Source organism: Halichoeres trimaculatus, unplaced genomic scaffold (genome assembly GCF_033239565.1).
Source record: "Halichoeres trimaculatus isolate MK-OKI-2021-1 unplaced genomic scaffold, fHalTri1.1 fHalTri1_scaffold_7, whole genome shotgun sequence".
Taxonomy (NCBI): domain Eukaryota; kingdom Metazoa; phylum Chordata; class Actinopteri; order Labriformes; family Labridae; genus Halichoeres; species Halichoeres trimaculatus.
Genome location: NW_027437185.1, coordinates 25,712,829 through 25,726,871, shown reverse-complemented (window position 1 = coordinate 25,726,871; position 14,043 = coordinate 25,712,829). Strand labels below are relative to the sequence as shown.

The following is a 14,043-nucleotide window of genomic DNA, read 5'->3' as shown; positions in this document are numbered from 1 at the left end:
ACAGCCTCCCCACTGGGCCCTGCTTCATTATCATGTATGGTGTAAGAGTCCTCAATCCTGAGTATTTCCAGTGGAACACTAAACACTAATTCAACCCCAGCCACATCAAAACAAGCCCCCCAAACTGAGTAATTATTCTTCCCTCCATATCATCTGCCGTGACCTGAAAACTCATCTCCTCAATAAACACTTCATGTCTCTACTTCCTGCCTAAATCACATCTTCCTCCTCACTCAAAATTCTCCCCTGTACTTCCAGAGAAAATGGTCTGCTCTTGTTGGGTTAAGAGCAGAAAACTTTTTATTCATCTCTGATGAGTCTTCACAGAGAACTTTGTCTTGCTGGCGCTGTAGGAATTGGAGCTTTTTTTCCCCGCAAATGTCATATTTTACCCTTGATAACATCTGTCAGTGTCTATTTTGTATTTAACATTTGTTTAACCAGGAACTCTATTCGAAGATTAAAGTTCTCTTTCTAACAGTACCCTGACTCAAACAGGCAATACAAGCAATGTCACTGAGTAATGTCACAACAAAGATAACTGGAAACATCTTCTGAGCCTTAAAGTCTGATTATACAACCAGAAATACTATTAAGAGAAATAATTCATAAACATCCCATCCATGAACAAACTGAACATGAACATTAAAAAAACACCTCAGGGTGCTCTTAAACCATTGGAGAAAATGAGTTGGAATGAGCTAACGGCATTAAACAACAAATGAACAACACATATGTTGCCAGATTTGAATATTCTCTGGTTTAGCAGCTGAAAGAGGGAGCAGGCAGTTTCTGTTGCAATGCTTGAAATTCCCAGAGAGAGACCGGATTTTGCAATTTTAAATTTAATTGCATAAGGAACCAGACTGAAGGAGCAGCATGTAAAAAAGGTCTTTTACTTGGTGGAGGAGAGAGTTTTGGGACTGTGAATAATAATATATCAAGGTGGTAGATTCATAAAATGGGTCTGTATGTCTTACTCAACCTGAAAAATAACCCAAAAATATATGTAATGGAAAAGATGAGGTACACTGCATGTGTATAAGCAGCTACAAAAGGCTGTACACCAGTGATGAGTCATGAGCGAGGAAACCTGAAAAAGGGTGAGAGGGGTGGAGCACAAGGTGGCACTGTGACATACTCAGTTTGAGCTCACAAGCAGGGTTAACAACTGTCTGGCACTTGGAGGCTCAAGTCACCTGATTTATGTCCATGCTGTTGTCGCATGTCAGGGGGCGTGCAGACGTCAGGTCGTTGGAGCCGAGGAAAGTGGACATGATGCCGTTCTGGTCCACCTTTCGGATTGTGGTGCCATCAACAAAGTAAATCATGCCGTTCTTGTCCACGGCGATGCCTGTTGACATCAGGTGCGAGAGGGGAGAAAAAGAGAGAAGATGAGAAGAAAGGAGGGAATAAAAGCCCTGTGATAACAGAAAAACAGGGCTGATATGGGCATCTCTGCTTGCATGACTCAGTGGACAGAACACGATGGATACATGTGTCAAGCTTGCCTTCCCATTATTCAGGTCACTGCAAAAAGCACAGCAGTCAATAATTCATAGGCTGCTTTTCTGGTATTAAATAATTTCTAAGGCAGAAGTGGGAAAGGCTGTATTCATACGGTATATATGCACTTGCCTCATCTTGTAACCCTCCTCTCTAAAAAAGGACCTCAGGAGATGGGGGTGTCAATGAGGGCTGAGTTTTTGGAGGTTTTCTGACATTTTTTGGACACTGGCAGCCATCAACAATCTGCACACCATTTGAGAAATGAATGAGCGAGAGAGCGGAAATGACAGCTTTGGCCAATTTTGGATGAAAGGGGTTGAAAGACAGGCAGTTGCCATGGTGACAACTGTGGACTAAATTGTCTCAATGATTGAGTGTCAGCTCAGAGTTCTTAGTTGCAGCCGAGCCAGTGTGGAGTTGCAATAACCATTTGTCCCAAACTGGGAAAATACATTAACAGGGCACGACAGCCTCCTCATCGCTCCCTGTGTCACCCGGCTGCTTAATAGAGAACAGCACCTATGGGATTCAATCATACCTCACATGGAGGGAGACTATTTTTTATTCTCCACATTGGTTTTAACATGCTGGGGTATTGATGTTTATCCCAGAGACGTGGAGCTGCTGATCTGACGTATAGTGGAAGATTGCTTGGTGTATTGAGGATTTAAAATGTTTTGAATAAGCTTCACTTTCAGTTTTTCCCCTCAGACTTTGATTTCTTTTTCAATGAAGCCTTTAAAAGCTTCTATAGAAGGTGAGTGGTTTGGTTTGACCTGTGGCTAGGTCTACACAAGATTGCTTTCTGCTAAAACATTGACGAGCCCAGGGAGCCCACGGTGAATCTTTGGGAGCTGGCTATTTGACGGTCTGAGATTCTCAGACAGATGAAAAGTGTCACATTTGAGCCGAGTTGACCAAATGTCTGAGGGGAGGAAAAAAATAGGAGCCATCTGCTGTTTCTTCTCCGGTCTCGGCTTCCACCCACTCCATCATTAGAGTCGCTCTCTCAGATTGCCTTCACTCGAGCCTTTATCACCCAGCTGAAGCTGAGCTATTGCAGTTGGCATTCAGAGCGGGCAACAACTAACGCACAACAATTCATCTTCGCCTTTTCATCCAGAAGACTTTATGGAAAAGTGAGCAATCCAAGCACAAATGGCAGAAACAGTCATGTGCTATTTTGAATGTGAGCTACCGGTTGTGAGTCGTGGGTATGAACTTTTGGATTGCTTGTACTTTAAGCTTGAGATGCCTGTAGTGTTAACTCTCACAAGATGTGTTTGAGGGGGAAAAACATCAATCATGTCAACATCTCCACAGTGGTTATTCCAAAGTTATGCAAAAAAAAAAAAAAAATGTTTCTGGAGGTTCAAACAACTGCTTTTTTGATATCACACCATTGCATTTTACAAACTTTACACTTGCATTCTGTTATTGGCTTGCTAACATCGATATCTGACTCACATCTGTGTTGGCACAGTAGTGCCCATGCATTTAAATGTACCACTACTGTCTCTAAGAAACCCATCACATTATCCCACCCCTACATGTCAGCACAACGTTTTCATTAGTCTGTACCTTTAGGTCCAGTGAGAGAGGCCTCTGGAGCTTTGCCTCCATCGCCACAGTGGTTCTCATCAAAGGGCAGACAGTGCTCCCCCGTCCCTGCCACCACCTCTGCATTGGACTGCAGATCCCTGGTCCCGGTTAAGGTTTTTGGTTTGTAAATCCTCCGGGAGTTGGTGTCTGAGACGTAGAGCTGGCCAGTGACTGGATCAGTTGCTAGGTAATACCGGTGTGCTGGGTTGTTACTGTATGCAAGACAAAAACTCAGTTATGCTTTCTTAGAATATTGCGACCTTTTCTTAGAGTGTGGCAAGATAGCCATTTAACCTATCCCTATAATGTGATCTTGTGCTAAATATCTAAAAAAAAAAAAAAAAAAAAAAAACATTCAACCCCAACTGACCCTGAAGAAAATAGAAACCATCTAACCAAAACCTGGAATCTTTGACAGAGCTGATTCATGTACATCTGTCTGAGAATAAAACGTGTTCACTGTGCACTCCAACATTTAAGAGACTGTAAAAGGTTAATTGTTTCAATACTTAATTCAAGACCTGCATACTTCCATATATTGTTTTAGGTGTAATGGAATCAGGGGACCATATTCAGACTGTTTTTTAATTGCTCTGAAAGTGATGGCAGAAAGTTAATGCGGATTTCCCGTCAGGTCGTGTTCTGAGCATTTAAGCCATCATTAAGGCCGTTATTTTGTGAAACGCACACCATACGTGCCTAATTAAGTGTAACTGTTTTCTTCCAGTCCAGTTGCAGCTTAAAATATAAACCTTATTATCAACCTCACACAAGTAGCATAATTGTCATTTATGTGGCTAATGAACTGAAGAAGGAAATAATGTCTGTTTTAATGTCAGGAGAAAAATGTTTGAAGCATCCCCTCACATACACACACACACAAACACACACACCAATACACACACAGAAAAGAAAGTAGAGACATTGGGAGGAAAAAAAAAGGAAAAAGAACGTGAGACAGCAAAGGTTGAAAGGATGGAAGTCAAACAGAATTCAACAGGATACCACTGCTGTGGGTTTCCAGTGTTCAAAGCCACAATGACAACTTGTGTTCTGGATCCCCTGTTGGGAACAGCCTTCAGAAATAACAGAAATGACTGACTTGTGTTTAGCAAATGCAAAACCTAATGAAAATCATCCTGCTCTGCTCATTAACATTGACAGGTTCATAATGGATCTAACCTGTTTGAATCACAGTGCCGATGTGTCAAGCATTAGTGATCAAAGATCGTATAGCAGATGATTGACTGTTAGCTACACAAACACAAATCTAATTAGAAAACCAATTACATTTTCATTTTCTGTTATGGTGTTTTTTAAAATCATTCCAAATGCTGAACAACTCTTGGATTCAAGTGCTCTAATAAGCCAGAGTTGATACATAGCAGGTGCTTAAGTGTCATTAAAGAGCTAAAAACAGCGGCAGTTAACATAAAAAATAACTCACTCCACAGTGCAGTCATAAACATGGGCTCTCTGGTTGTACTCCAGCTTAATGGTACCTCAGTCAATACTGGTTGGCTTTTAAATGGGATAATGTGACAGCAAAATAAACGTGGCAATGAAACGTCTTTATAAAATGATGAGGATGAAGTCATAAAAATCTGACAGTTATTAGGAGTTAAAGTGAATGCTCAAAATAAGAGTTTTAATGAAGTATTCAGCCAGGCTTACCTTGGTAACCCTTTCTTTTACAGTGCACTTAACCTTCAGTATGTAGGCGAAATGAGGGAAACATCTGAATGACATTACACCCAACATAAAATATCAGCAACAAGTCGTAAGATTGCAAAGCTTCTAACATTCAGACAGATCTAAAGGGATTCTCAGGGCAGCATTATGTGGACTCTAGTCTGAAAATGTCCATTTCTCTAACTACAAGCAAAAACTGTCCACTGTGCTCACAAAGTCCCAACAAAGTCCCCATCCTTTGACATGATGAGTAGGGTAAAAAGTTTAAATACAGTTTTATTGTTGCACTGCCGAGTTAGAAGTTGTAAATGTAGAAAGAATTACAAACATTTATCTTTTGACCCCTTTCCATCTGATTAGCCACTCATTATACAAGGGGTATCAAAAGTCTAGAAGGCTGTTAGCGATATCTTAAGGTAAAACCAGGAAGCTGACGTAGAATAAGGTTTAATGAAATAATTCGGCTGCTTCATAGCAAGTCTTGATAGTATCACATAGTACATTGATTTTATGATTTAATGAATTTAAACATCCAATTCATTTTAATTTAATCTGGCAAAGTAACAACAGTTTTGAACAGGTGCAGTTGGCAGGACACATTTTTGAGGCATGGTCTCATGTCTCTCCAGATTTTCACTTTACACTGTTTTTCAGTTGCTAATCAGTCAGGATGTGGCGACACATTAACGGTTTGCAAAATCCCCTTTCACTTTTGAGACCTGCAACCTTATTTAGACTTTTAGTCTGGACCATTTTGACATACCCTTCTCTACCAGATCAAGTAGAAACTGAGGCTTTTTCACTTTTAAGTGTCCTCCTCTGAGATTTTACTTCCTTTCACAAACTTCAAAACCATCATGCCTGTCCACAGACCTGTCCCAAGGAGCTAGCGCAGGTGCAAGTTATCTCCTGATTGGACGACCACAGAGTCCTGGCAGTGACTGGTAAACAATTAAATGCTTCCAACTGGACCATGGTTTGATAAAAACATTCCAGGTACAAATGCAATTACAGGGTTCTGAATCTACAAAGAGGGACTTAATACCTTCAGACCAGGGTGTTATTTAGCGATGGATAGGGAGAGAAACTGATGTGCACATCTTCAAAATCTGCACGTTGCACTCATGACTTTTCCAGTCAGCTTTTGTGGCTCAAAACAGAAAATCTACAAAGTTCAAGATGTAGAGCTCAATGCATTTCTTTGAACCACTTCTCTTGTTAGTCTTGAAGTTTTAAGAACTGTGTTGGAGTTTCTTTTTATAAAAAAGACAGTAATTTCTTCAGTTCTGTTTTCTAATATTCAGGCCTGAAGTGTGTTTGCTTTGGTTAAGAGAAAAAAATATAATAAATATATATATATATATATATAAAAGAATGTGCTGCTGCCTTTGAGGAGTAATCCATTCAAAGTTCACAAAAACAAACCCAAAAGAAACATGCGTCTCATGGACTGACTATGACCTGGACATCAGAGCTACACGACACCTCTGGAGAAAAATCAAAACAAAGTTTATTCAGGTGACGGGTAACAAACTGTGTTGCACTCCACTGCACCGGACAGCTTTATTTATCTTCTCTGGTGGTCAGGTGGAGCTTACAAGGAAATGCTCGGACACTGGCATTGATCAAAACTCTGCTGCGTCTGATCTGAGCTGCTAAAAATAGATGAAGGGGGAAGAAGCATCCTGTAGCAGAGCATGAAGGAGGAAACTGCAGCTGCTGGCAGCAGACAAATAGATTTAAAAATTTATACAAAAGTCCCTAATTCAGGTCAGAGCAGATGAAGCACCTTGACAGTCAGCTTAACTAAGCAATCCCAGTCTACTTTGCGGTGTTTGGTCCAGTCAACTTCTAACAAACTCATTTCCAGCACTGCTCTTAACTTTATCTGATAACATAATTTAAACATAAAGTATTTGAGTAACTACCTTACATCTGTTATACTGTAATTAAAAAGGTTTACTATCTTACGATTTACTGCAGTGCCATTGTATTTGACTGTCACATGTCTTGATTGTACCTATATGTCTTTTTAATTCCACATCCATAATTTAACTTTCCAGTTCTTTAGTGATGTAAAATTTGCAGTGTATGTTGCAGCCAATTTGCGACTGTGTTTTTTTTTCCCCACAAACTGTGCTCTCCGCCTCTTGTTTGGATGCAATCAAGCTTTAATTGTTTTGCTATAATTACATGTGGTAATCATGGGTTCTAAAGGCGACTGTAAAAGAAAGAGTTCCCAGAATGAAATGGAGGATGGTACAGATGGTGATGTTTAAAAAGCATGCACTAAGACAAAACACCTACCTGTGTCTAAAGTCTTTATTTCTATGACACGGAAAGGAGAGAAGAGTAAAAGGAGGGAAGAAGAATCCAGACAGTGAAATGGGCAAATCTTTAAAGGATACTTTTACTTCTCATTTCCAAGGTTGTTGTTTACCCAATCACTTTTCTTGTCAAAGGAGTGACTAAGAGCTTTAGTTTGATTCCTTTTTTTCACTTTAAGTCCTGTTATCCTCATTGAAACCACAAGTGGTGAGTGCCAACAAGGACTCAATAATTTAGCTTTAAAATGCAGAGACTTTTTTTTCCACCCCCTGTATTGAGTGGAAGAAAAAAAAAAAACAGCTGAGATGTAGAAAGCCAAAGTATCCCCCCGAAGAATCAACACAGCCACCGGAGACGGAATCAGGCGATGACAAAATTTGTTTGGCTGAAAGTAGAGAAGCGAGACTGTGGCTGAGAGTCGCAACCCCACAGAGAGGAGGATATGTACTCCCATCTTCCAGAAGCCCATCCTGCATTACCACTGCTTTTCTCTATTTGACCGCCTGTATTGAAATATTGATTCTGCCACTTGTTACGTTGGCCACTGAAGCCAGAATCTAAATACAGACTAACAGCAGCTGAAAGGGAATCCCAAATGGATTTAAACTCTTACGCAACAAGCAAACCACTCTGATGTGTAAATGTTTGAAAGAGACTAACACCAAATACAAAATAACCAAATATTTTGCAAGCAACAGAAACATGGGGTCTTCATGAAAAACCAAATTTTCTACTTTTATATCAGCGCTGCAAGTGGCTTCTAATGCAAACTTAAATTTTCCTCAGTGTGTCTTTTATGTCAGACTAAATTCCTTTTAGCTAACACAATTCTTCATGGCAGTGTTTAGTGTTTCTCTCCTTGTTAACAGAGTAAACAGTTGCTTGGAGACACAAAGCGTTTCTTAAACCATTATTTATCCTGGAAGAGGGTTGCTGAGCATGCATTCTCCTTACAGCGAGCACCCTGCTTCCCACTCAGGGTGGAAGACATTATGAGAGCTGCAATTTCTATCATTGCTTCACTGGTGGAATGTTTTGTGTTTTATTCATATATTGTCGAAAAGAAACGCTGAAAAAGCTCATCAATATTTAAAGACATGTCTTTAAATTGCTTCTTTTTTCCGATCAAAGGTCCAAAACAAAACTACTCTTCATTTACTCTTGTTAATGAGGCAGGAACACAACTAAACCTCATGTTTCGGTTTAAACCAACAATTCCTTGACTTTCTATCTCAAAATTAAAAAAGAGAGAGAGAGAGTTATTAAAACAGTTGCAGTTCAGTTATATTGACTAAGGGCCTGTGTCCACTGAGAGCATTTTTTGCCTTGGTGGCATCAACTTTTTTTTTTTTTTTATATTTAACGACCTGTAAACAAAACCACTCTCATCAACAACTTCATGGGTGCTCTTTCTTAATGTCACAGTTTGTCCTTCAGGGTCAAATTAAAATTAAGAGTGAGTAGGACTTCAGATGTAAACAACAACGGTGAAGGATAAGGTCATCAGTCTTGTGCTGCTGCTTATGCCAGGATGTGATTCCCTTTCTATTGTGTGGATGTTTTCTTTGTAATATTTCCTTAAATAGGAGTAGATATTTAGCACACAGAACAATACACAACAGATTTAATGCCCAGGGGAAGAGGAAGTGCCTTAAGACAGCTTTCCTAACCAAGCGAAATAAGCAAAGCCGGCATTAAAACACTATCAGTGGACACACACCACAGAGGATATTTTCCCCCTACACTACCAAACAGAAATGTCAGCAAAAATCACAATCAAGTATCTACATCCACCCAGTTAATCTCAACACTTAGTTGAAAACCACTTAATGTTAACAAACTAGTGACCTGTGTCCCGTTTAAGCAGTTGTCATATGTTTGTCATTTATACCTCTCCTGAAAGATGATGGCCAAATGTACATTTAATCAACATCTGCCACGCTGAAATAAGCCAACTGGCCGAATCAGAGTCCTTGCTGAGGAAAGCCAACTTGGCATGAGGGTGTAAATCATCCCAATTACACGCTGAAGACAGGAAGTCTTTCCTAATTATGGAGATGGATGGGGAAAAGATTTCAAATTTCTATGGGTAAGGGAAAGACGTGTGACTGAAGGTCTGTCGAGCATGTGTTTTATTTGCCCTCCATGCTGCAGACAAAATGTGATTTGTTAGATCTGAAATGTAGATCGGTCAAATGTAGCATTATGAATTATGTCTCTTTAACTGCTCATACAAAACCCCATCCTACAAATTCAAAGTTACAACCTAAACCTTATATTGCTTAGTTTCTTAAAATATAATCTAATATGGGAAAAAAACTCCTCCCAGTAGCCTCTGATCTTACCTCAGCTCCATGATACTTGTCACATTGCCGGATGGATAAATTCTTCGGATGTAGTTGAAATCTCCGACGTACAGGCTTCCATCGATGCCCCATGCTAGAGCCACAGGCGCTAACAGCTTGTTTCCTTGGGCCTGTCCGTTACAACTGGGACACGAGATGCTTCTGCGTCGCCCATTCCCCATGACAGTAGAGATTACAGGGGGCTGGAGGGAGATGAACTGGTTCTCGCCGCTGCCTTTGTAAAGAATGCCTGTGAAAACAAACAGCAGTTATCTGTGGGTGTGAAAGCATAATTGGTCTTTGTCACAGTTAGCTGACTCTGGACTCATAATTTATCCTTTATTTAACAAGGCATTCTCCTAAGAGGAATATTCTTATGAGTGTGACCAAATCAAAATTAAATACACAGAAATTAACATATTTTGGAAGGAATTTGACATTTTGGGACATATTCTTGCTTAATTCCTTGCCCATAGTGGAATAAGTAAACACATGTATCTGTTTTAAATAAAGAGCTGGAGCCAAATTCAGCCTGAATACAAGAAGAAACATGTGGCCTGGCTAAAGTTGAAAACTCAGCCTCCCTAATTAAAGACGTGTCTCACTCATTTCTACTGAACACAAAAAGACACACATGAAACAAGCTGTGGTTTTAGATGCAGTAACAGTCATTACCCCAGCCATGTTAAATTGTTCTTCTCATAAAAGAGATGGAGGAAAGACAAGCGTTGCCTTTTCAAATTAATAACTCTCAGATATTAATCCAAAAGTTTGACTAATTTAACTTATGAATTCTCTCAAGTACAGAGGAAGTAATTTCCCAGTGAACTAAATATGGCTGTATATGCAAGAATATATTAACACATCCATTTCACTGAAGTTCTCTTCCTCCACACTGAGTGCAATAGCTGACTCAGGTTATTGCAGGGTAAATGTAATTTCACTAAATTGGAACCAGAGGTTAAACTAAAGCAGAAATGAACAATCCTTTGTGGTAACTGCAGTATTTTTTTCTAATTTGACAGGTTTGATGTGAGGTTTTGAGTTAGACTTTAGTGTATAGACTATTCTTTATGTACCAAACTGTTGGTTACATATGTGTGAACAGTCGCTGGTTTCTTTAAAGCAAAAGCATGTTGGTTAACACTGCCTTCAATTTTGGTGCAAAGCAACTCACCTTTGATACTTTTTTGGCTGTAATAAAATCGATATGTGACTTTTTCCACAGATGTATGCAAAAGATATTGTTGTGCATCATTTAACCAGAAGATGGCACTCTAAGCAACCACATAAGTGTGATAATATCAAGTTTAGAAACTAGGGATAGACCGATTATCGGCCGGGCCAATTATCGGAGCCAATATTTGGCATTTTGAGGCATAACAGCATCAGCCTTATGTTTAATCCAACGGCGGATAAGAAACAAATTTAAAACTGTGTTGTTTCGGCTCTGACACAGCCGCCCTGCTGTCTGCAGTCACTACTCTGTCCCCAGCACTGTCCCACCCACAGTACCATCTGATGGTTGCAAGCAGAGCCATGACTTGGGAAAGAGCCAATCAGTAGTGCAGTTATTACAGTTATTGCAGTTACAGTGAAATTTTGGAAAACTTTAATTACTGTAGAAAACTTAAGCTATTTAATTTTTATGTTTTCATTTAACTTTATAAAACATGCTGCTAAGCCTGGGAGCTGTTTAATTAACTCATGATCAAAGGAATTTGAATGAAGTTAAGTGTTGGAATTTGTATTGTTAAAAATTTTGACACCAATATTTGCACTTTGACTGCAAATTAATACTGGCTCCAAATATTGGTTATCGGTCTCGGTATTGACCCGGTCTATCTCTAATAGAAACTTTTTTGGATCGTTGGTATACAAATGACAAGACTCTTCAGTTCAAGACAACAAGAGACCCATGTTGATGGGTAGACGGGTAGATGGGTAGACCCATGTAGATGGGTAGACGGGTAGATGGGTAGACCCATGTAGATGGGTAGACCCATGTAGATGGGTAGACTAAGTCTTGAGAAGAACTGCTTGCGGACAGTGGATCTGTACCTAACAATCGTAAAAGCTACCCCTAGGTTGAGGTCAACTGCAGCTCCAGTAGCTAGCTTTACTGCCAACTCTACACCATGAAAACAAATGTTAGTAAAAAGAATTACACAGAAACTCAACTGACTCATCTTAGCTTCTGTCCACCAGATAATAAGGTTAAGAAGCTGTTAGCCTCTTTGCTAACAGCTGTAGTGCATGCATCAGCCAGGTCACCATGCCCTTTAATAGGCGAAACTCATAGCTTCAAAAATAATGAGTTATAAAATAATTGACTGTACAGCGTGTGCCAAGCAGAGGTTTTCCTCAGCTTTTGGTAGTTTTATTTGTTTTGTTACTTTTTATATGAGTGGAGGTCAGACAATGGCTCAGGCCATTGATAAACATTCACATACATATCTTTCTAAATTTGACTCTTTAATATTCATAGTTTTATTTTTCCGGTAGAGCTACCAATGTGGACTCAACCTGCCACAGACCAGAGGTACAAGTTTTTGGTACTATTATGATTTATAATTAATCTTTAAGCTTAGGAGGAAGCTGTATTTTCTCAGACACAAAGAGACATTTAGTGCTAATACAGTGCTGTGCACCTCCCTTTATAATAGAGGACTCACCGTATTTGGTGAGTCACAGTTAATATTAATTATTATTTTAGCAAGAAGCAGATATAGCTGACTTTTCAGAGGAAGGGGTTCTGATACAGTGGGACTCTCTTCAAAGGGGAAAAAGCAGATCAAAGAGAAGAAGTGCATGCTGGAAGCCCTTAATTATTCACATCCAACAACTTGTTTGAATTCGCACTGCCTCTGTCCTAATTACTGGATCTATGGCACCACTGAATGGCCACATAATGTCGTTTTCCCTCAGCGTTCTCCCGCAGGCCATCGTGAAACTCCATGTGTGTGAAACCAAGCGTGCGGTCAGCGCTGCTCGTCCCTTCTCTGATTAGTTCCTTTCAGTGATTTAATTGATTGAAGGGCAAATTCAAATGAAAGCACAGTCCGGTGAGGCTCCTGACGGTGCGATCTGACCAATCTGTCTTTTGTATCCCACAGCATTAAACATGAGCCTCTAACAAAGACAAATAGGTCCCGGAGACTGCTTTATGAGTGACGCCATCAAATGAACGACCTTGGGACTTTAATTGAACTGTGATCCATGTGTCTGCTTACTGAATGGAACACACGGGGAGATGGAGAAACACTCAGCGAGCTTAAAGGTTGACGCTACATTCAGAGACAAAGCTACAAATAACAAATAAGCTATGAAATGTGAGTAGAATTTTAATTCCTGTTTGTGTAATAGCTCCTTAACATTCACAGGAAAGACAATTCTAATATCCAGCAGCCTAATGCAGTGTGTAGGACATGGATCACTTGCAGCAGTACAGCAGCCTCACATTTTGGCTGACGTTCAGGTTTTTTTTTTTTTTTTTAAAAAGAAACATTTAATACCGAGGTCATTTTGGCACGCCGCCGCAGTTCTCTCTATTTACACTTCCATCATAGTTTACTGTACACACAAGTCTTACCATAGGCTATTAGACAGCGTAATGGAACGAATTAAATACAATAATCAATCATCAGCAACCCCCCACAATGCACGCCTAGCACAGTGTGGACACTATATACTCTGTCACTTTCATTTCCAACTTCTGCTGCTGTTGTGTGAGGCAGATCAGAGTGAGTGAGCAGATTAGGGTTCAGCTTTCTTCCCTCAAGGACACTTGGTCATGACACATTACTGCTGATGACTGTTGCAAGGATCAAACTTGTGACGTCTCAGCTGGAGTGCAGCACTGATGGGAGTTTGGTTTGTGACTGTCTGACGCCCCAGGCTGAACAGGGGGACTCCCACGGTGTCCGCACTGAAATGTCTTTCGAGTCATTTGATGTGTTTTAGACTTTTATTCTGTACTTTCATGTCACTTTGTTCTCATTTTGAAGCAGAGTTTGGGTGACATCTATAGAGCTGCAAACAAAAGTTTCTCAAAAATAAGATAAAGCTGCTGCTTTCTGAAAGCACAGAAACACAATTTAAAGTTTGGCAGAGTTTTATTTTCTCACTTTACTAAAGCAGTTCTCCCTCGGTGGGTTTTCCAGAGGAGATTTTGAATCAAAGCTGGAGTATGACAGCTGAACGGATGAACCATTAGGGATGTGTGGGCTCATTGATTATTAAATGAATGTGTGGAGGCGTGTGAATGTTGGGGTGAAGTCAGTACGTACTACTGAAGTCATCAGTACTTTGCTTTACTATGAAAAATCTGGCATCCAGGTTATCAAAAGTAGATGTGTTCTTTACTCAAGCAGAAGAATAGATGTGTGTAAAAATAGAACTGAACCGACATGTCGATTGGCTGTCTGTTCAAGAGCCAAATGAACCTCACGTCAAATTTAAGGTTGACTTTTAAACTGAAATCCTGTCACTTCAAATAAAACACTCTGAAAATAATGAACATTACCTTTGATTCAATAGAACAAGGAGCATCCCTGCTCTGACTCAG

The 14,043-nt window shown here is 39.9% G+C and overlaps 1 protein-coding gene across 6 annotated transcripts in view; it reads right to left on the bottom strand.

Moving 5' to 3' along the window:
- The window catches only part of LOC141793369 (teneurin-3), a 177,423-nt gene that overhangs the window by 11,856 nt on the left and 151,524 nt on the right, over window positions 1–14,043 (bottom strand). For 4 of the 6 annotated variants that reach the window (XM_074674011.1, XM_074674013.1, XM_074674014.1 and 1 more), the window contains 4 exons: window positions 9,477–9,726; window positions 7,111–7,131; window positions 3,091–3,323; window positions 1,200–1,354 (listed from right to left, as the gene is read on the bottom strand). In XM_074674011.1, the coding sequence (XP_074530112.1) occupies window positions 1,200–1,354; window positions 3,091–3,323; window positions 7,111–7,131; window positions 9,477–9,726 (659 nt within the window). The remainder of the gene's footprint in view (window positions 1–1,199; window positions 1,355–3,090; window positions 3,324–7,110; window positions 7,132–9,476; window positions 9,727–14,043) is intronic. The other 2 variants (XM_074674012.1, XM_074674015.1) reach the window with 1 other exon arrangement.